The sequence below is a fragment of the Cydia fagiglandana genome, chromosome 6 (genome assembly GCF_963556715.1).
Source record: "Cydia fagiglandana chromosome 6, ilCydFagi1.1, whole genome shotgun sequence".
Taxonomy (NCBI): Eukaryota; Metazoa; Arthropoda; class Insecta; order Lepidoptera; family Tortricidae; genus Cydia; species Cydia fagiglandana.
Genome location: NC_085937.1, coordinates 12,531,198 through 12,553,076, shown reverse-complemented (window position 1 = coordinate 12,553,076; position 21,879 = coordinate 12,531,198). Strand labels below are relative to the sequence as shown.

The window sequence follows — 21,879 nt, the reverse complement described above, 5'->3', positions numbered from 1 at the left end:
GCGGGGATCTTTCTCATTCACTTCAATGAAGGCGTAATTAGAGTGACATAGAAAAATTCCCGCAATTTGCCAACTTCGATTTTCGCGGTTATAACCCTGTACGTGTGCTACATGCCGGGTGAGATCATTAGTGAGATGCGAAAGAGAGCGTAAAGTAACTTTAGCGTTTTGGTTATTATTTAGTGTATAAGCAGTGGGGAGACACTCCCGACTTCGGGCAAACTCGACTCCTTTCGGCTCAGCATTGCTCCGAGCAATTATTAGGGTTGAACACAACTTGACGTCCCTTTGCGTGCCCGACCACAGATAAGATAGGTACTTAATAGCTTTAATTTTGACAACCCTAAATAGCCGAAAGGGATAGTGCCATAAGTTAGAAAGGAACAGCATGATTTGTCTCTGAATCAATCAAATTATTGGCATTAAAGTATTTGATGTATTTTTTAAGGACACTAACTATTTTTTTTAAGTATGCGGATTGTTTATGATTGTGCTTTAAAAACTGTTACTGACTTATTAATTATTATTCATTTAATTTAAGCAAAAGTTACTTATCTGCTTTTGGCTTTTACATTCAACTTTATCTATAAAAATCAGTCGTCTAAGTTACGCTACCATCTCTATGCATAAATCAACTTTACTGTTGAACTAACATAACATAAGCATCAGGATGGAAACTAAAATACTTAAAACTAACTATACTTCAAGTGTCTACAAGTAGATAGTGTTACGTATATATGGATTTGATATATTTATTATCTCTGAGTATAGAAAGAGTACGTAGACTCTAGCGTTTCTATGACCACAATTTTACATGTCACCATAGATACTAGCCCAATGAACGAGCCATCAAATTTGATACCAACATAAAAAAAATGTCTGACTTTTATGTCAGACATAGAAGCGATAGAGAAGAGGATTATAATTGTATATTACTTATAATTAATTTCCAAGCGATTCGATACAAAAAATATCACATATAAGTAGGTAATTAACTAGTATATTGGCTTGCAGTGTATTGGACATAGAAACGCTAGAAAACCCCCGTTCTCCTAAAACCAACTCTATCACACCACCACAAAGCCCACCTCACCTTGCTAATGATATGCGGATCTATAGCCAGCAGCAGTATGAAGGGGCTCTTCGGGTCCGAGCAGAGGGCGTACACCGCGTTGAGGAGAGCCAGGACTTTCTCCTGTTCGCAGCTGTCCAGGGCGTCTACGACGACGACTAGGCGTGTTTGCTGGCCCGTGAAGGCGTCGAGGCATGATACCTGGATAAATATTAAACAAACATTATTTGTAATTAATCATGTAAATTTGTATCGCTATATATGATATTCAGCAGCACGCGGCCCCACGTGTACAGGTTGGCGAGCAGCACGGCGCCGAACATAACCCGTGACTCACCGTGTGCGTGAGAGTCTGCACGTCCGGGCGCAGCGCGAGCGTGGGCGCGTCGCGGCGCAGCGCGCGCGCGAGGCGGGCGCGCGGCGGCAGCAGCAGCGCCAGCAGCACGCGGCCCCACGTGTACAGGTTGGCGAGCAGCACGGCGCCAGACATAACCCGTGACTCACCGTGTGCGTGAGAGTCTGCACCTCCGGGCGCAGCGCGAGCGTGGGCGCGTCGCGGCGCAGCGCGCGCGCGAGGCGGGCGCGCGGCGGCAGCAGCAGCGCCAGCAGCACGCGGCCCCACGTGTACAGGTTGGCGAGCAGCACGGCGCCAGACATAACCCGTGACTCACCGTGTGCGTGAGAGTCTGCACCTCCGGGCGCAGCGCGAGCGTGGGCGCGTCGCGGCGCAGCGCGCGCGCGAGGCGGGCGCGCGGCGGCAGCAGCAGCGCCAGCAGCACGCGGCCCCACGTGTACAGGTTGGCGAGCAGCACGGCGCCAGACATAACCCGTGACTCACCGTGTGCGTGAGAGTCTGCACCTCCGGGCGCAGCGCGAGCGTGGGCGCGTCGCGGCGCAGCGCGCGCGCGAGGCGGGCGCGCGGCGGCAGCAGCAGCGCCAGCAGCACGCGGCCCCACGTGTACAGGTTGGCGAGCAGCACGGCGCCAGACATAACCCGTGACTCACCGTGTGCGTGAGAGTCTGCACCTCCGGGCGCAGCGCGAGCGTGGGCGCGTCGCGGCGCAGCGCGCGCGCGAGGCGGGCGCGCGGCGGCAGCAGCAGCGCCAGCAGCACGCGGCCCCACGTGTACAGGTTGGCGAGCAGCACGGCGCCAGACATAACCCGTGACTCACCGTGTGCGTGAGAGTCTGCACCTCCGGGCGCAGCGCGAGCGTGGGCGCGTCGCGGCGCAGCGCGCGCGCGAGGCGGGCGCGCGGCGGCAGCAGCAGCGCCAGCAGCACGCGGCCCCACGTGTACAGGTTGGCGAGCAGCACGGCGCCAGACATAACCCGTGACTCACCGTGTGCGTGAGAGTCTGCACCTCCGGGCGCAGCGCGAGCGTGGGCGCGTCGCGGCGCAGCGCGCGCGCGAGGCGGGCGCGCGGCGGCAGCAGCAGCGCCAGCAGCACGCGGCCCCACGTGTACAGGTTGGCGAGCAGCACGGCGCCAGACATAACCCGTGACTCACCGTGTGCGTGAGAGTCTGCACCTCCGGGCGCAGCGCGAGCGTGGGCGCGTCGCGGCGCAGCGCGCGCGCGAGGCGGGCGCGCGGCGGCAGCAGCAGCGCCAGCAGCACGCGGCCCCACGTGTACAGGTTGGCGAGCAGCACGGCGCCAGACATAACCCGTGACTCACCGTGTGCGTGAGAGTCTGCACCTCCGGGCGCAGCGCGAGCGTGGGCGCGTCGCGGCGCAGCGCGCGCGCGAGGCGGGCGCGCGGCGGCAGCAGCAGCGCCAGCAGCACGCGGCCCCACGTGTACAGGTTGGCGAGCAGCACGGCGCCAGACATAACCCGTGACTCACCGTGTGCGTGAGAGTCTGCACCTCCGGGCGCAGCGCGAGCGTGGGCGCGTCGCGGCGCAGCGCGCGCGCGAGGCGGGCGCGCGGCGGCAGCAGCAGCGCCAGCAGCACGCGGCCCCACGTGTACAGGTTGGCGAGCAGCACGGCGCCAGACATAACCCGTGACTCACCGTGTGCGTGAGAGTCTGCACCTCCGGGCGCAGCGCGAGCGTGGGCGCGTCGCGGCGCAGCGCGCGCGCGAGGCGGGCGCGCGGCGGCAGCAGCAGCGCCAGCAGCACGCGGCCCCACGTGTACAGGTTGGCGAGCAGCACGGCGCCAGACATAACCCGTGACTCACCGTGTGCGTGAGAGTCTGCACCTCCGGGCGCAGCGCGAGCGTGGGCGCGTCGCGGCGCAGCGCGCGCGCGAGGCGGGCGCGCGGCGGCAGCAGCAGCGCCAGCAGCACGCGGCCCCACGTGTACAGGTTGGCGAGCAGCACGGCGCCGAACATAACCCGTGACTCACCGTGTGCGTGAGAGTCTGCACCTCCGGGCGCAGCGCGAGCGTGGGCGCGTCGCGGCGCAGCGCGCGCGCGAGGCGGGCGCGCGGCGGCAGCAGCAGCGCCAGCAGCACGCGGCCCCACGTGTACAGGTTGGCGAGCAGCACGGCGCCGAACATAACCCGTGACTCACCGTGTGCGTGAGAGTCTGCACCTCCGGGCGCAGCGCGAGCGTGGGCGCGTCGCGGCGCAGCGCGCGCGCGAGGCGGGCGCGCGGCGGCAGCAGCAGCGCCAGCAGCACGCGGCCCCACGTGTACAGGTTGGCGAGCAGCACGGCGCCAGCCACGGCGCACGCGCCGAACATCAGCCCCTGTTGGATTTCACGCCGCCTGATCGACGACGACCCAATCTCACTGAGTCGTCAGTTTAACAACACTTTTAACACTAAGCGAAAGGTGAGAGATTCGAAATGATTTAAGAAGTAAAATACCCCTTGTATTCCGTCAGAATGACATTTTTGTCAGGGCCTTGACGCGTATGGGAGCTACTTAATAAGCTGCACAAGTAATATACCGTCGAATTACTAGCTAATTAACCAAAATTAATACCTATGCCATCAAAAGGCACAGGATCGGGATCAGTGGCGAGTCGTGTTGGAGCCCAAGACACACTTTGGGTCGTTGCGCATGAGGAGTAAGTAATACCTAATATCAGCGTCCCAGTTTTATCAGACGCTTTAAAATAATTACTTCACGTATCCGTCTCCTTTGGTGGAATGCCCCTAAAGATTATTTTCATAAAGAATGGGGTAAATCATCATCCTTGAATCAGTCGTGTGAATTGGTCAGCGTCAGCAATCCGAATTTAAATCAGCAGCCAATTTGCTCGTTAACACTTTGTTTATTCTAAAACTTGTGCACCAACATAGCGTAAAAGATTTCAACACATGCATTAAAATATGACAATATTTATAGACAATATAATTGAAAAGATTAATAAATCAATTTAATGTAAGATTAAACATAAAGAGAATGATAAAATCCATCGTTAGCTTACTGTGCATCGTAGTTGGCATCGGTGAAGTACATGACGAGAACGCACAGCCCGACGAGGATGCAAGTGAAGCATATCTCGAACGTCACGATGTGAGGGATGCAGCACACTCGACGCCATCTGCAATGAGAGGTCAGGCTAGTGGAATGTGATTTAGATTTTTGAACCTTATGTGAAAGGTAATAGAGTCTATTTAGGCGTCATCTGCAATGAAGGGTCAGGCTGTTGAAACGTGATTTAGATTTTTGAACCTTATGCGAAAAGTAATAGAGTCTATTTAGGCGCCATCTGCGATGAAGGGTCAGGCTGTTGGAATGTGATTTTGATTTCTGAACCTTAAGTGAAAGGTAATAGAGTCTATTTAATTAATATTAATGTTATTATTGAGGTTTCAGCAGTAATATTGATATAGATTTTACAATCTGACTTTTGAAAACACTCCCTCTAAGCATCTCTAAGAATGACAGTCTGTCTAAATGCGAGCGTAATGAATGAACATTTCATTTGAGAGTCTCTAGTAAGTTTGCGATCATTTGACAATCACACTTCAATATCGCTGATTTAAGGCGTCGAAATTAAATGAAATATTTTTATTATGGATAGTTTTAGGTACAGTTAGATGAATATAATTATATATGTACAAGTATTACATATATCTTCCTTCTCCAAGTTTTAACTCTTACAAAAATAACAAACCTGCTATCTCTATTTTTTAAACATGGTAGTTACTTCCAATCCACTTAGGTCTTGATCTAAAACGTGCGCATGATACAAATGCGCCCGTACTGACACTAGTTTCTGCGAAGCTCGCGATCATTTGCAACACCATCGCCTCGCCCTCTTGGCTGCCGCTCTTCATGCTCTCTCTGAACCAATTTAACTTGGTACTATAGTTCGTTTTTTTTAGCATTAGAAAAAAGGTAAACAATCTTGGTGTGTATTTTAATTGTGAAACACGTTTTAAAAATAAGTCACGGCAAATATGTAACAATTATGAATCGAATACGTTCATTTATATTCTTCTGCTTACATAAGTAATATTTACTGATTTTTAAAAAGCGTTTTTAGGGTTCCGTACCCAAAGGGTAAAACGGGACCCTATTACTAAGACTTCGCTGTCCGTCCGTCCGTCCGTCTGTCACCAGGCTGTATCTCACGAACCGTGATAGCTAGACAGTTGAAATTTTCACAGATGATGTATTTCTGTTGCCGCTATAACAACAAATACTAAAAACAGAATAAAATATAGATTTAAATGGGGCTCCCATACAACAAACGTGATTTTTAACCAAAGTTAAGCAACGTCGGGAGTGGTCAGTACTTGGATGGGTGACCGTTTTTTTTTTGCATTATGGTACGGAACCCTTCGTGCGCGAGTCCGACTCGCACTTGCCCGGTTTTTCAATTAAAAGGCGTGTCAAGATCGCTTACCTCCTTTGTGCTTCTTTCTAATGCTAAAAAAGAACGAACTATAAGTTAAGTATATGCCATACTTACTTCCATCCCGATGTAGAAGATACAGGTTTTGGTCTAAAAGCGCGCGCGAGTCTGATACAAATACGCCCGTACTGGCACTCGAGAGCTTCTGCCAAGCTCGCGATCATTTGCACCACCATCGCCTCGCCCTCTTGGCTGTCACTCTTCATGCTCTCCGAACCAATTTAACTTGGTACTATAGTTCGTTTTTTTTAGCATTAGAAAAAAGGTAAATAATCTTGGTGTGTATTTTAATTGTGAAACACGTTTTAAAAATAAGTCACGGCAAATATGTAACAATTATGAATACGTTCATTTATATTCTTCTGCTTACATAAGTAATATTTACTGATTTTTAAAAAGCGTTTTTCAATTAAAAGGCGTGTCAAGATCGCTTACCTTCTTTGCGCTTCTTTCTAATGCTAAAAAAGAACGAACTATAAGTTAAGTATATGCCATACTTACTTCCATCCCGATGTAGAAGATACAGGTTTTGGCCTAAAAGCGCGCGCGAGTCTGGTACAAATACGCCCGTATTGACACTCGAGAGCTTCTGCCAAACTCGCGATCATTTGCACCACCATCGCCTCGCCCTCTTGGCTGCCGCTCTTCATGCCCTCTGTGAAGTGGAATCTGAAACAAGCACTCAGTATGAATACTGACAAATTAAATGAGGGTCTCATTGTCCGTTATGGTATTGAGCACACTAGAGGCAATATCGGAGTTGATAGCAGTCGCCGTAGTCGAAACTACATAGTCTTGTAGTTATTATTGAAAAATCCTAGTTGTACTAGTTTTAAAATGCCCTTTCATAGGACAATAAAATGAGGCCGCAGCAATTATAGTTGACACAATGCTCCTTTAAATATTTGGCGTTTTGAAACGAGTCTTCGGATATCTAAAACATCATCACAACATTCCTATTATGGTTGCGGTTTCATGTTACGACTTGCTAAGCACCACTTGCACCATTTCACTAACCCGGGGTTAACCCGTTAAACCTAGAGTTGCTATGGTTACCAGTACAATTTGATACTGGGTTAACGGGTTTACCGCTTAGCACAGGGTTAGTGGAATGGTGCAAGTGTATTCCACCTGTCCAATTTCTTTGTCCAATGTCGAGGGCGTCAAGGGCGTCTCACTCTCTCATTAAAGCAAAATGTGAGACGCAATACACATTGGTCAACGAAATTGGATATGTGGAATACCACCCTAAGGTAGGATGGGGTTCCGCTTGAAACTTTTTCTCGAAAATTACCGAAAAGGACTGCCATGTGATTTCCCTAACCAAAAGAAATAAATTCTTATTGAGATTAGTATAATTGTGACGATGTTTATCTTAGTGTTATGATAAGTAGTGGCAGATAACTGAATTAGCTATGAATCATTTGTCTTTATCTGTCATTTTGACTCATGTATTTGTAAGAAAGGGATAAAAACATAATTTAACTCAATCAGGCCCGTAAAGTTTTATGAATAAGGGGGTTGATGTTTACCTTATGGGCGTGGCGGGCAGAGCCCTGGGGTCGTTGGGGCCGGGCGGGTGGCAGAACACCACCTGCAGCACCAGCAGCAGCGCGCTGAACCGCCGCCCCAGAGCAGACAGGACGCCGCCCGCCCACCACCACTCGTATCTACAAACATAACATCGTGTTACAATAAGTTTTTCGCAAAAATTTCATTTTTGGTACAAGCTTTTATCGCTGACTGTACTTTTCTTCCAACAGACACCTAATACTCATCGAGACAATTCTAAAAACCCCTAACACAATTAGGTTGCATTGTTTCATCACAGAGTTCCTATGGCCACCTCCTGTCTCCATCATCAGATCAGCTCGATGGTACCATAATATTGCATTGTCATACGATTTATATGTACATGCATGCAAAATTTCAGCTCAATCGAAAACCGGGAAGTGGATCAAATTTAACTTGCAAGATTTGATTACAGATAGATAGACAGACAACGGTCAGGTGAAACTAAATAAAAGCTTGTAATACGACAGGAGTTCCCGACTAATACTTAATGCATAGCAAGATGGCAAGGAGAAGGAACACTTCACAAATAAAGAAAACTTCAAGCGTTTCTTGACTTTTTATCTTATACCTTTAAACGAGTAATTCTGGTAACTACGAGTATATATATTTATATATATATATATATATATATATTTCGGTGATCTCTGAGACTGCTCTAACGATTTCGTTGAACTTTGCTATATCGGAGTTTTCGGGGGCAAAAAATCGATCTAGTTAGGTCTTATCTCTGGGAAAACGAGCATTTTAGTTTTTATATATTTTCCGAGCAAAGCTCGGTCTCCCATATATTTATACAAAATTGCTACGAGACTGGAATCATTTTTATATTTTACCTTACCAAGACGGAAAAAAAGACAGTTTAAGAAGCCTTGAAATATAGGGTAGCAAAGCATAAACTAAATGATCGTAAAAAGCGTAGCTTGACAAGTTATATAAAACTGTAATGTTTCGTTACCGTCCCACCTTCACATAAGAAAAGAACATAACAAACTAAACGATTAAGGCCCACTTGCACCATCCCACTAACCCGGGGTTAAGCGGTTTAACCGTCAACCAAGTGTCAAATTGTACTTGGTAACCATATTAACTCCAGGTTTAACCGGTTAACCCCAGGTTAGTGGAATGGTGCAAAAGTTTCATTGAGACAAAGGTAAACTAACTTGTTCCCAAGACTCCAGAACATGTACAGGGCCAAGTATATGGCGGCGAAGAGGCCGAAGCACACCGCGACCGCTACGTAGGCGGGCGCCCCGGCCACGGCCGCGCAGGCGCCCGCGCTCAGCGCCACGTGCCACGCGCCCCACGACACCGCCCAGGACCACGCCCAGCCGGACTCGCTCCATACTAACTTGTTCCCAAGACTCCAGAACATGTACAGGGCCAGGTATATGGCGGCGAAGAGGCCGAAGCACACCGCGACCGCTACGTAGGCGGGCGCCCCGGCCACGGCCGCGCAGGCGCCCGCGCTCAGCGCCACGTGCCACGCGCCCCACGACACCGCCCAGGACCACGCCCAGCCGGACTCGCTCCATACTAACTTGTTCCCAAGACTCCAGAACATGTACAGGGCCAGGTATATGGCGGCGAAGAGGCCGAAGCACACCGCGACCGCTACGTAGGCGGGCGCCCCGGCCACGGCCGCGCAGGCGCCCGCGCTCAGCGCCACGTGCCACGCGCCCCACGACACCGCCCAGGACCACGCCCAGCCGGACTCGCTCCATACTAACTTGTTCCCAAGACTCCAGAACATGTACAGGGCCAGGTATATGGCGGCGAAGAGGCCGAAGCACACCGCGACCGCTACGTAGGCGGGCGCCCCGGCCACGGCCGCGCAGGCGCCCGCGCTCAGCGCCAAGTGCCACGCGCCCCACGACACCGCCCAGGACCACGCCCAGCCGGACTCGCTCCATACTAACTTGTTCCCAAGACTCCAGAACATGTACAGGGCCAGGTATATGGCGGCGAAGAGGCCGAAGCACACCGCGACCGCTACGTAGGCGGGCGCCCCGGCCACGGCCGCGCAGGCGCCCGCGCTCAGCGCCACGTGCCACGCGCCCCACGACACCGCCCAGGACCACGCCCAGCCGGACTCGCTCCATACTAACTTGTTCCCAAGACTCCAGAACATGTACAGGGCCAGGTATATGGCGGCGAAGAGGCCGAAGCACACCGCGACCGCTACGTAGGCGGGCGCCCCGGCCACGGCCGCGCAGGCGCCCGCGCTCAGCGCCACGTGCCACGCGCCCCACGACACCGCCCAGGACCACGCCCAGCCGGACTCGCTCCATACTAACTTGTTCCCAAGACTCCAGAACATGTACAGGGCCAGGTATATGGCGGCGAAGAGGCCGAAGCACACCGCGACCGCTACGTAGGCGGGCGCCCCGGCCACGGCCGCGCAGGCGCCCGCGCTCAGCGCCACGTGCCACGCGCCCCACGACACCGCCCAGGACCACGCCCAGCCGGACTCGCTCCATACTAACTTGTTCCCAAGACTCCAGAACATGTACAGGGCCAGGTATATGGCGGCGAAGAGGCCGAAGCACACCGCGACCGCTACGTAGGCGGGCGCCCCGGCCACGGCCGCGCAGGCGCCCGCGCTCAGCGCCACGTGCCACGCGCCCCACGACACCGCCCAGGACCACGCCCAGCCGGACTCGCTCCATACTAACTTGTTCCCAAGACTCCAGAACATGTACAGGGCCAGGTATATGGCGGCGAAGAGGCCGAAGCACACCGCGACCGCTACGTAGGCGGGCGCCCCGGCCACGGCCGCGCAGGCGCCCGCGCTCAGCGCCACGTGCCACGCGCCCCACGACACCGCCCAGGACCACGCCCAGCCGGACTCGCTCCATACTAACTTGTTCCCAAGACTCCAGAACATGTACAGGGCCAGGTATATGGCGGCGAAGAGGCCGAAGCACACCGCGACCGCTACGTAGGCGGGCGCCCCGGCCACGGCCGCGCAGGCGCCCGCGCTCAGCGCCACGTGCCACGCGCCCCACGACACCGCCCAGGACCACGCCCAGCCGGACTCGCTCCATACTAACTTGTTCCCAAGACTCCAGAACATGTACAGGGCCAGGTATATGGCGGCGAAGAGGCCGAAGCACACCGCGACCGCTACGTAGGCGGGCGCCCCGGCCACGGCCGCGCAGGCGCCCGCGCTCAGCGCCACGTGCCACGCGCCCCACGACACCGCCCAGGACCACGCCCAGCCGGACTCGCTCCATACTAACTTGTTCCCAAGACTCCAGAACATGTACAGGGCCAGGTATATGGCGGCGAAGAGGCCGAAGCACACCGCGACCGCTACGTAGGCGGGCGCCCCGGCCACGGCCGCGCAGGCGCCCGCGCTCAGCGCCACGTGCCACGCGCCCCACGACACCGCCCAGGACCACGCCCAGCCGGACTCGCTCCATACTAACTTGTTCCCAAGACTCCAGAACATGTACAGGGCCAGGTATATGGCGGCGAAGAGGCCGAAGCACACCGCGACCGCTACGTAGGCGGGCGCCCCGGCCACGGCCGCGCAGGCGCCCGCGCTCAGCGCCACGTGCCACGCGCCCCACGACACCGCCCAGGACCACGCCCAGCCGGACTCGCTCCATACTAACTTGTTCCCAAGACTCCAGAACATGTACAGGGCCAGGTATATGGCGGCGAAGAGGCCGAAGCACACCGCGACCGCTACGTAGGCGGGCGCCCCGGCCACGGCCGCGCAGGCGCCCGCGCTCAGCGCCACGTGCCACGCGCCCCACGACACCGCCCAGGACCACGCCCAGCCGGACTCGCTCCATACTAACTTGTTCCCAAGACTCCAGAACATGTACAGGGCCAGGTATATGGCGGCGAAGAGGCCGAAGCACACCGCGACCGCTACGTAGGCGGGCGCCCCGGCCACGGCCGCGCAGGCGCCCGCGCTCAGCGCCACGTGCCACGCGCCCCACGACACCGCCCAGGACCACGCCCAGCCGGACTCGCTCCATACTAACTTGTTCCCAAGACTCCAGAACATGTACAGGGCCAGGTATATGGCGGCGAAGAGGCCGAAGCACACCGCGACCGCTACGTAGGCGGGCGCCCCGGCCACGGCCGCGCAGGCGCCCGCGCTCAGCGCCACGTGCCACGCGCCCCACGACACCGCCCAGGACCACGCCCAGCCGGACTCGCTCCATACTAACTTGTTCCCAAGACTCCAGAACATGTACAGGGCCAGGTATATGGCGGCGAAGAGGCCGAAGCACACCGCGACCGCTACGTAGGCGGGCGCCCCGGCCACGGCCGCGCAGGCGCCCGCGCTCAGCGCCACGTGCCACGCGCCCCACGACACCGCCCAGGACCACGCCCAGCCGGACTCGCTCCATACTAACTTGTTCCCAAGACTCCAGAACATGTACAGGGCCAGGTATATGGCGGCGAAGAGGCCGAAGCACACCGCGACCGCTACGTAGGCGGGCGCCCCGGCCACGGCCGCGCAGGCGCCCGCGCTCAGCGCCACGTGCCACGCGCCCCACGACACCGCCCAGGACCACGCCCAGCCGGACTCGCTCCATACTAACTTGTTCCCAAGACTCCAGAACATGTACAGGGCCAGGTATATGGCGGCGAAGAGGCCGAAGCACACCGCGACCGCTACGTAGGCGGGCGCCCCGGCCACGGCCGCGCAGGCGCCCGCGCTCAGCGCCACGTGCCACGCGCCCCACGACACCGCCCAGGACCACGCCCAGCCGGACTCGCTCCATACTAACTTGTTCCCAAGACTCCAGAACATGTACAGGGCCAGGTATATGGCGGCGAAGAGGCCGAAGCACACCGCGACCGCTACGTAGGCGGGCGCCCCGGCCACGGCCGCGCAGGCGCCCGCGCTCAGCGCCACGTGCCACGCGCCCCACGACACCGCCCAGGACCACGCCCAGCCGGACTCGCTCCATACTAACTTGTTCCCAAGACTCCAGAACATGTACAGGGCCAGGTATATGGCGGCGAAGAGGCCGAAGCACACCGCGACCGCTACGTAGGCGGGCGCCCCGGCCACGGCCGCGCAGGCGCCCGCGCTCAGCGCCACGTGCCACGCGCCCCACGACACCGCCCAGGACCACGCCCAGCCGGACTCGCTCCATACTAACTTGTTCCCAAGACTCCAGAACATGTACAGGGCCAGGTATATGGCGGCGAAGAGGCCGAAGCACACCGCGACCGCTACGTAGGCGGGCGCCCCGGCCACGGCCGCGCAGGCGCCCGCGCTCAGCGCCACGTGCCACGCGCCCCACGACACCGCCCAGGACCACGCCCAGCCGGACTCGCTCCATACTAACTTGTTCCCAAGACTCCAGAACATGTACAGGGCCAGGTATATGGCGGCGAAGAGGCCGAAGCACACCGCGACCGCTACGTAGGCGGGCGCCCCGGCCACGGCCGCGCAGGCGCCCGCGCTCAGCGCCACGTGCCACGCGCCCCACGACACCGCCCAGGACCACGCCCAGCCGGACTCGCTCCACTGCCGGGCGAAGTTTTTCATCTCCTCTGCAAAAATGAAACGTGAGAACGAGCGAGCCAATACTGAACAATAAAGTGTAACTTAGGGTGGTATTCCACCTGTCTCATTTAAGCAAAATGTGAAACGCAATACACATTGGACAAAGAAATTGGATAGGTGGAATACCACCCTTAACAGGGATCCTATCTCATCGCATAATAATTGATTGTCATAATGTAATGTTACGCATAAATCTCTTTTCGCATATTTTTTCCCCAGCTGAAACAGAAACTATTTTTGGAAATATTTTGCATAGGTTGTGTAGAATAGGGTAGGTTAGGTTAGGTTTGCGTTATGATTTTTCAGAAATGTTAATATTTCCAGCACAATAACAATTATGCGAAATGAATTTTTTGCGTAACATTACATTAGGACAATCAATTATTATGCGACCCAATATGGACCCCCCTTAACAATATCAACAATATCTTTCGAAACAGTTTTGAAATTCAGGGTCAACATTTTTAAAATGTACGCCAACTCAATTTCTTGGTATTTGGTTCGATTGCGTAGAACATCTGTCTTGAGGATCCGAAAGAATACAAAGTGGCCAACATAAAGAAGTTCATCATTTATAGTCAGATTGTGTTCAAATTGGACAGGTTGGTGGTACAGTTGCCTTCGAATCAGTTATCGAATTAAAAAAGTGTCCGTAAATCTTGTTAGCCTCCGGTTCAGCTTGGGCTAAAATGCAATCGTATGTCTGTCCCGCTGTCCGACTATTCTCCTTTACATGTCACATTTCTCAATCGGTTTTTGTTCAATTTTGTGAGCAAATTATTGTTAGATAAGTACTATAATTAAGTAGATGGATTTTTTCTCCATTCTGTTTTGAAGGATGAGGACCAATGGAAGTTTGCGATGTCTACAGCTCATATGTCATATATAAAGATATGTAATATAGTGTCTAATATTAGTCAAATCATACTCTCGTAAGTATGATTTGACTAATATAGTAGTCCTGTAAACATCTTAATATTTGAATACTACCATACTCTCGTCCTTTCAGTCTATTGCAGACTGGAAGGACTGGGATCCGGGTATGTCCTTAAACTACGTCCAAGACCACCAGTGGACTGGCAGCAGCGTTCCTCAAATTCGGTATACTCGACTGCGATCGCCAGCCCGCCTGCCAAGCGTGGCGATTATGGCATTCACCCCCCATCCGGCACGTATGGAGGTCCAAGGGGGAGGCCTATGTTCAGCAGTGGACGTCTTATGGCTGAGATGATGATGATGATGAAGGACTGAAAGGCCGAGTATGATAGTATTCAAATATTAAGATGTTTACAGCACTATTACAGTACTCAAATTTTAAAACTTACCTTTTAATTTACTGAGCAAAAACGATTTCCCTGAACCCCACCTCGCATACAGCCCCACCGTAATAGGCACTGACAAACTAGGCTCCGACAGCATATCCGCCAAAGCCGCACTATACAATTCATATCCCAGCATATTCTCATTGTCTTCATTAGTATTGAGTTTTCGCGCGCCGAATATCTGCCCGAGTATTGTCTTGTTGTAAGACATGTCAATGTTGTACGGCGTCTCGTTTAGCTTGTTCGGTTTGTATAATAATTGACTGTTCTTCGGATTCCGGAGGAGTATTTCGACTATTTGCTGAAAAAGAAAAACTTGTGTCAGGCTTCATTTCATAGACTTCATCGTCAGATAGGAGCGAAAAAGTCGCGTGCTAAATGAAGTAATGCTCAAAATTGGCATAATTTAAAATGGCATCTATAATCATAATTCCCGTCGTGCGGTACAAACTAACACACCATTTTCAACTTAGTACTTCGCAAGGGAGACTGCGACTTGACATTCGGATGGAGACTGTTACAGCGATTTGTCAACGTAATAGACGGCCATACGAGTATCTTCCATTTCCCTGTGCTCCAACGCTGTATGAGTAACGTTGTAGTCGCCATCCAAACGTCACTTACAGTGATCTACACTCCCGATTGCGACGATCGATGACGACGTCGGTATCCGTTCCGGTCGGTCGGTTTTTGCAATGTGTTATTGGGCTATCGTAGGGATGACGTGGATGGGTGGGGTGACAGTCACGTGAGAGGCGTTTGTGAGAGCAGACTTGTCGATTCCAGTTGCTGGTGAAATACGAGTTATATATTTGTTCCCCTGTAGGTGTGTGTGAATACTACATTATAGATAGTACACAGTCGGTTATATACCTTAGAGCGCGCCCGCATGGCTATGTGCAGCGCAGTGTCGCCGCGGTTGTCGGCCACGTTGACGCGCACCTTGCGCTCCAATAACAACTGCACCATCTCTGCGTTACGTGATCGCACTGCGCGGAGCAGGGGCGTATCTCCGCTCTATAAAATAGAGAGAAGTTAGCTAATATTTAAAACTTACGCGTTTTGAACACATATAACTCACATTTATAGACGGGTCTATCGCGAATTTATTTTATTACCATACCACCACTTACATTTCCACTTACTTATTATAATACTTACGTGGGGGGACCACGATCAGTGAAACCTGTGTCGAAACGTCGGTAAATAAAGGTAATAAAATATATTCGCGTTAGACCAGTCTATAAATGTGAGTTAAGATTAGCTAAGTCTGGCTAGCTGCGTTTAACACAAACTACGTTTAAGACAGAAAGATTTAGCCTTATAAGTCTTTCTGGGTGTACAAAACGATCCTATACTGCTTTTCTACTTCTAGCGTAGAGGCGCCCAAAGGCCTGTAAAAAGGTCTCCCATTTCATTTAATTTTGAATCTTGAATTTGACAAATCAAAATTGCATTTCTTAACAAGTTTTGATTCGTGAGTTTGAGGCTAAAGATCATTAGAAAAATACAAAATAATGTATTTTTAGAAGTACAATTTAATACAGAACTTTTGTACCAGTATTTCGAAGGCCGTAGAAATATGTGACACGGTCTTATAGCTCTACAAATAAGATCGTGTCATATATTGTGGCCTTCATTGTGTAACATATTCTTGCAGGTGACTGTACAGAACAATGAACAGTGACATCACATAAAGTATAGTTATTTTGTACTTTACGATTCACTCTAGGCATCTATGATATTTTATATGTAGATAAGCCATACACTAACATATCAAGCGAAAAAAATGATGCCAACCAATGCTGCCAACGACATGGCAGCATTAGTTACAATTACAACTTCATATGCAAATGCGTAAAAGAGACGGCACAATTGAAAGAATACCTAAGTAAAAAAGAGACGGCTAGTGTTTGTCACTTGCGCGTGAATTTGGTAAATCAGTGATACCACCATAACACGACGGCAAACAGTGAATATGGCGCGAAGTGTAAAACTTATTAAGAAAAAACCGGGCAAGTGCGAGTTGGACTCGCGCACGAAGGGTTCCGTACCATAATGCAAAAAAAAAAAACAAAAAAAAAAGCAAAAAAAAAAGCGGTCACCCATCCAAGTACTGACCACTCCCGACGTTGCTTAATTTTGGTCAAAGATCACGTTTGTTGTATGGGAGCCCCATTTAAATCTTTATTTTATTCTGTTTTTAGTATTTGTTGTTATAGCGGCAACAGAAATACATCATCTGTGAAAATTTCAACTGTCTAGCTATCACGGTTCGTGAGATACAGCATGGTGACAGACGGACGGACGGACAGCGAAGTCTTAGTAATAGGGTCCCGTTTTACCCTTTGGGTACGGAACCCTAAAAAAATATCAAAGACTAAGATGTTTGACAGAAGGTGCAAATCATTTTAATGCAGTTTTATGTAGTAATGTACTCGCTACCGAAGTAAAAAGTTTTCATATTTAGTTATGTAAATAAAAGATATTATATTATACTTTTTATTCATCATTTTTCTTATACTATAGAAACATTTTGACGAAAAGCAAACTCAATAACAACAAAATCCTTTATTTTACTAACAATTTTATGTTATTAATAATTGTTACTGTGTGAGAAAATGAAATGCCTGACAATAAATACTAATTTTGTAGTAATCTTTGTATAAACAGCAATATACCTATTTACTTAATTGACGCGACCCGGACAATAATATGGCCAATAATAATCTTTAATTTGCCAATTGTTTTACTTAAATACAAGAAAAAATGCGTTCAAGTAAAAAACTTCAATATTAAAGTTGAAATTCAAGTATATTTCTTTTATTTGTACGACAAGCACCAAACAATGAATGCAACTTACCATGACGCGTCTGCTATGATAATCTATGTACGCAGTTGGTGCGTCCTTGTCATTCTCGCTGATGAGAACATAAACTTATCTCGTTCTGTCAGCCGGCGAAAATGGCGGCTGGGCTTATTTAATTCAAGATTAAACCGAAGAAAAACGGGTTATTTCAGCCTTTACTTACCAATGATATGTGACGCCGTCAATTTTTTTGCGCTTCCGCGGATAATTTGAGCATTTCAACATAACGCAGGTCGGCATTTTGTTGCTTAATACACGTTATTTGTGGAAAAGTATTAACCGGTGTACACCTTCGCGCTTGCGTCAGGCAGACTGAGACAAACTCGTACACATGACACGAGGTGAGTGCTTCAATTTTGGAACGTGTATAACACATCTACATATAATATATCATAGCTAGGCATACTCACACTGGTACAATGTTCCAAGTCGGGATTGGACGCCAGCAACAGTTTCAAGATAGCAACGTGCCCTTTTTCCACTGCAGTATACACTGGGGTCTTTTTCTCCTTGCCCGCCAGGTCCACGTCTACATGTTTTTTGAGCAAAGCCTCTACTATATTCTTGTGGCCGCCTTTGACTGCGTGAATGAGAGGTGTGTCTTTTGAGTGGTCCTAAAATATACAAAATTTCCGTAAGCATCAAGGTATAAATATACATTCGATGTAGTTGTAGCACACTTAACACATTCAATACCACTAAGTGCTACGGGTTACGCTCGTAGCGCGTAGCCACGGTTTCGTCGTATGTAGCGCGTAGTCGCTACGAACAGTGTACCCGACAGTCGGGTTCTTGGTGTTGAATGTGTTAAAGGATGACTCATGTAAGACCAGGCCGTGTCCGGGCCGGAGCTTCCGGGGCATCGTTTTTATATAGAAAGCTAAGTCTTTCACGTGATCACCTGTCATGTCATAGAAAAGTAAGCTCCGGAAGCTCCGGCTGGGACACGGCCCGGTCTAACGTGAATCATCCTTAATACAAACATGAAATTTATAATCCTTCAATTTGGGCTAGAGTGGGGACAAACACACTATTGTATCATTATACAATTCATCATTCAATTCATCTCTCATTAGAGGAGATACAAGACCAAAAGTGGGTACTGAGGTGCCAATGGAAAGTTTCCGCAATTTGACATCTTTCCAAAATGAAATCTTCCAAAAAATCCTGAGAAGTTTCTCAACTTCGTGGAAACTTCTTGGACAATTTCCCCAAGTGGGTAAACAGGAGGTTTATTTTTGGTCACTGAATGACCAGCTAGAGCATTAATTACAAGCTTTTATTTAGTTTCACCTGTCCCGTTGTCGGTCTGTAATCAAATCTTGCAAGTTAAATTTGATCCACTTCCCGGTGTCCGATTAAGCTGAAATTTTGCATGCATGTATAAATCGGATGACAATGCAATATTATGGTACCTTCAAGCTGATCTGATGATGGAGAAAGGAGGTGACCATAGGAACTCTGTGATGAAACAACGCAACCTAATTGTGTTAGGGGTTTTTAGAATTGTCTCGATGAGTAATATCTGTCGTAAGAAAAGTCCAGTCAGCGATAAAAGCTTGTACCAAAAATGAAATTTTTGCCAAAAACTTATAGTAAATAGAGCATGACCACTAGTGATGATTAATTTCCATACATACCTGCACATTGATATATGACCCCGAGTTAATGAGTGCCACCGCTATGTCATAATATCCCTCCTTGCAGGCGATCGCGAGCGCCGTATAGCCGTCCTTGTCTAATGCATTCACATTCGGTTTGTGTTCTAACAACATCTGGACGATCTCCAAGTGGTTCCCTGCAATGAACGGGAAATTGAATGGGTTACTTTCAAAACAACCTAACTCACTGTAGAATACATATTAATATTGGTTATTTTAGAACTGAATAGCATAACGGTGTGAATTTAACGATGCGAATGACATTTAACACTTAATGTGAAGTATGTTGGGCTAGTGGCGTTTATTGGTATACATTTTCTTTATAATAGAGTTAAACATGTGCCATTTGGCAACAACAACGCATTCTCAGAACAATAACTATACTAAGGAACCCAAGGATCCAGACAAATCAACGTAACGAGATAAATACAGAAGGCCAAGAATTTATAACAATTTTAAAATAACAAAAGTTTCGCCACAATCAGTGGTGTACTCGTTGGAAGCACCACGGAGTATACGCCCGGGACTTACGGCGACCACCACACCAAAATTGGTTGACTCCACAAGAATTGAATTGGTTGGTCTTCTGAGCGAGCTCCATCGTAGGCCACGTCTGCGCCTCGGCTAGTCTGTGGCCATGAGTAAGCCCATTCATAATAATAATAAAAAAACTCAGACATTCACTGCCAGCGCTACGAGTGTATAGTCTGTAGATTTCTAAGTGGCCCCGAGCCGCTAATCCTATGTCTATCTATTATTAAGTAAATCCGCACGTGCCTACCTGTAAAAAAAGGTGTAATTCTCTACGGTTACTGAGTGCTGGCGAGTCGAACCAGTCTAAAATGTGTCATCCAGATGCGTAACGAGAGCGCACCTACACTGGATTTTTGAGCGTTGGAATAGCCCACGCTCCGGTGCCAATTAGAATAATTAAGACCCTTTTTTGCAGTAGCACGTGCGGTTTTACTTAACAATAGACAAAGGACTAGCAGTTCGGGGCTTGTTACGAATCTACAGACTATAGCTGATATTACGGTTTTTCCAGTCAGAGAACCCGACTAGAGGGTCCCTGGCAGTTAATGTGTGAAACAAATGTACAGTGGTCGGCTGCGGCGTTAGCGTAGGTGGTTGTAAATGTGTTTGGATTATGTAAATGACTTATATTTCCTGATTTGCATGCCTTTTGGCTGAATGCGCTGATACCTACATTCTATATGATAACATCTAATATGTATAGTGTGTAGCTTTCAAATAGAGCTCGACGGCTAATCCTATTGTCTATTGTTAAGTAAAACCGCACTTGCTACTTACCTTAAAAAGGGTCTTCATTATTCTATTTGGCACCTGAGCGCGGGCTAGTCCTACGCTCAAAAAACCAGTGTAGGTGCGCTCTCCGATAACGCGCCTTGGTTACGCATCTCGATGACAAGTTTTAGACTGGTTCTGTAGCGTTCGACTCGCCGGCACTCAGTAACCGAAGTACGTATTTTTTATGCAGGTGGTTGTGGCACGTGGCACGAGCGGTTTTACTTAGCAATAGACAATAGGATTAGCCGCCGAGCTATATTTGAAAGATACACTATTTGAAAGATACACACTATACGTGCATTTTTAGCAAATAAAATGTTGAATTAGAATTAGGTATTATAGTGACCGTGCGTAGCCTGCAGCAGCGGCGTCCAGCAGTACATGCCGGCGGTGTTGGGGTCGGCGCCGGCGCGCAGCAGCGCGGCGCAGGAGACGGCGTCGCCGGCGCGCGCCGCCCACGTGAGCGCCGACGTGGCGTACTTGTCGCCGGAGTTGGCGCGCGCGCCGGCCGCTAGCAGCAGCTGCACCACACCGCTGTGACGCCGCCCCGCCGCCCATACCAGCGAACTAGTCAAAATCGGATAATGAGCTTGTGAAATTTTTTTTGTGAGCCTTAGGGGTAAATGTTTGGTCGTCGAGGTGGTGTTTGGCCATCTTTCAACGTATCATCAGCTCAGTTCCATTGTAGTAACATGGTATATTATTACCAAAAAGAATAGATAGTATAGAGGGGTCCTGTCATTGTCAATTTTGTAGTCACGGTACATTTACTGCCATCTATCGACACACGATTAAAACTTAAAATAAAATTGAAAATGTATAAAATAATCAAAATATGTTTACGGATAAATGATTCATAATTTTATTGTTCCATACTGACCCATGTTCTTTCACTGATATGTGTTAAAATTGTTAAATACCAAACGGTGTCGTTGACGCCATCTAGCTGAGAATAGGCCAAAGGTAATGGCGCCATCTATTCGAGAATGACTTTTTCTTGGCCGTCCGAGGCACGTTTTTTTCTTAGACTTTATTTATCTTATACGGAGTTATATACATATATCTCTGATTATTACATATACAATTTGATCTCGATCAGACATCGGAAAGTACTTCAAATGTAGCTTAAGTACAAGATTTTAATATAGACAGTAAAAATAAAAGCTTTAAGACAGTGTGAAAACTCGTATGTTTAATTCCGATACACTAACTAAAGTATAGTTAATTCAATAGAATAACTATCTATGCGCGATCTCGTACCGTCTAACTTAATAACCATATAAACAACGACATTGAAACGCATTAAACCGAGTAACGCATATACAAAGAAAAGCAGCTTTACGTCAAAGGCTAACCACAATATTGTTATTCCATGAAACTATAATACCGTCTATTAAACTACGAGACCTTCAAAAAGACGTCGAAAAAATAATTGTTTCCGTAACGCGACCACTCGACTGACTCGACCAGTATCTGCATATTGTCACCACTAATGTCGCTGTTCAATTTTATTGTCAACTGTACATGTCGATGGTTGTACTTTATTTTACAAAAGCGACACTTATTGCTGCGTATTATGTTTATAAGTTTTAGCTGTTAGTTGGTGAGTGACATGCGACACTGTCTAGCAAACTTTAACAAGCTTTACGAGTACAAACTTGTTCAAGTTTGTTGTTTGTTTCTTCGGTAAAGTTTCCGAATCTTTGAAGTCATCTTTTCTTATTA

The 21,879-nt window shown here is 49.5% G+C and overlaps 1 protein-coding gene across 1 annotated transcript in view; it reads right to left on the bottom strand.

The window, feature by feature from the left end:
• Nucleotides 1–21,879, bottom strand: part of LOC134665261 (kinase D-interacting substrate of 220 kDa B) — a 52,394-nt gene that overhangs the window by 14,896 nt on the left and 15,619 nt on the right. The window contains exons 6-16 of the mRNA XM_063522158.1: nucleotides 20,501–20,721; nucleotides 18,826–18,983; nucleotides 17,596–17,799; nucleotides 15,190–15,333; nucleotides 14,320–14,617; nucleotides 12,774–12,981; nucleotides 7,413–7,550; nucleotides 6,382–6,549; nucleotides 4,444–4,560; nucleotides 3,581–3,776; nucleotides 1,094–1,273 (exon numbers count right to left, since the gene is read on the bottom strand). Coding sequence (XP_063378228.1) covers nucleotides 1,094–1,273; nucleotides 3,581–3,776; nucleotides 4,444–4,560; nucleotides 6,382–6,549; nucleotides 7,413–7,550; nucleotides 12,774–12,981; nucleotides 14,320–14,617; nucleotides 15,190–15,333; nucleotides 17,596–17,799; nucleotides 18,826–18,983; nucleotides 20,501–20,721 — 2,032 coding nt within the window. The remainder of the gene's footprint in view (nucleotides 1–1,093; nucleotides 1,274–3,580; nucleotides 3,777–4,443; nucleotides 4,561–6,381; nucleotides 6,550–7,412; nucleotides 7,551–12,773; nucleotides 12,982–14,319; nucleotides 14,618–15,189; nucleotides 15,334–17,595; nucleotides 17,800–18,825; nucleotides 18,984–20,500; nucleotides 20,722–21,879) is intronic.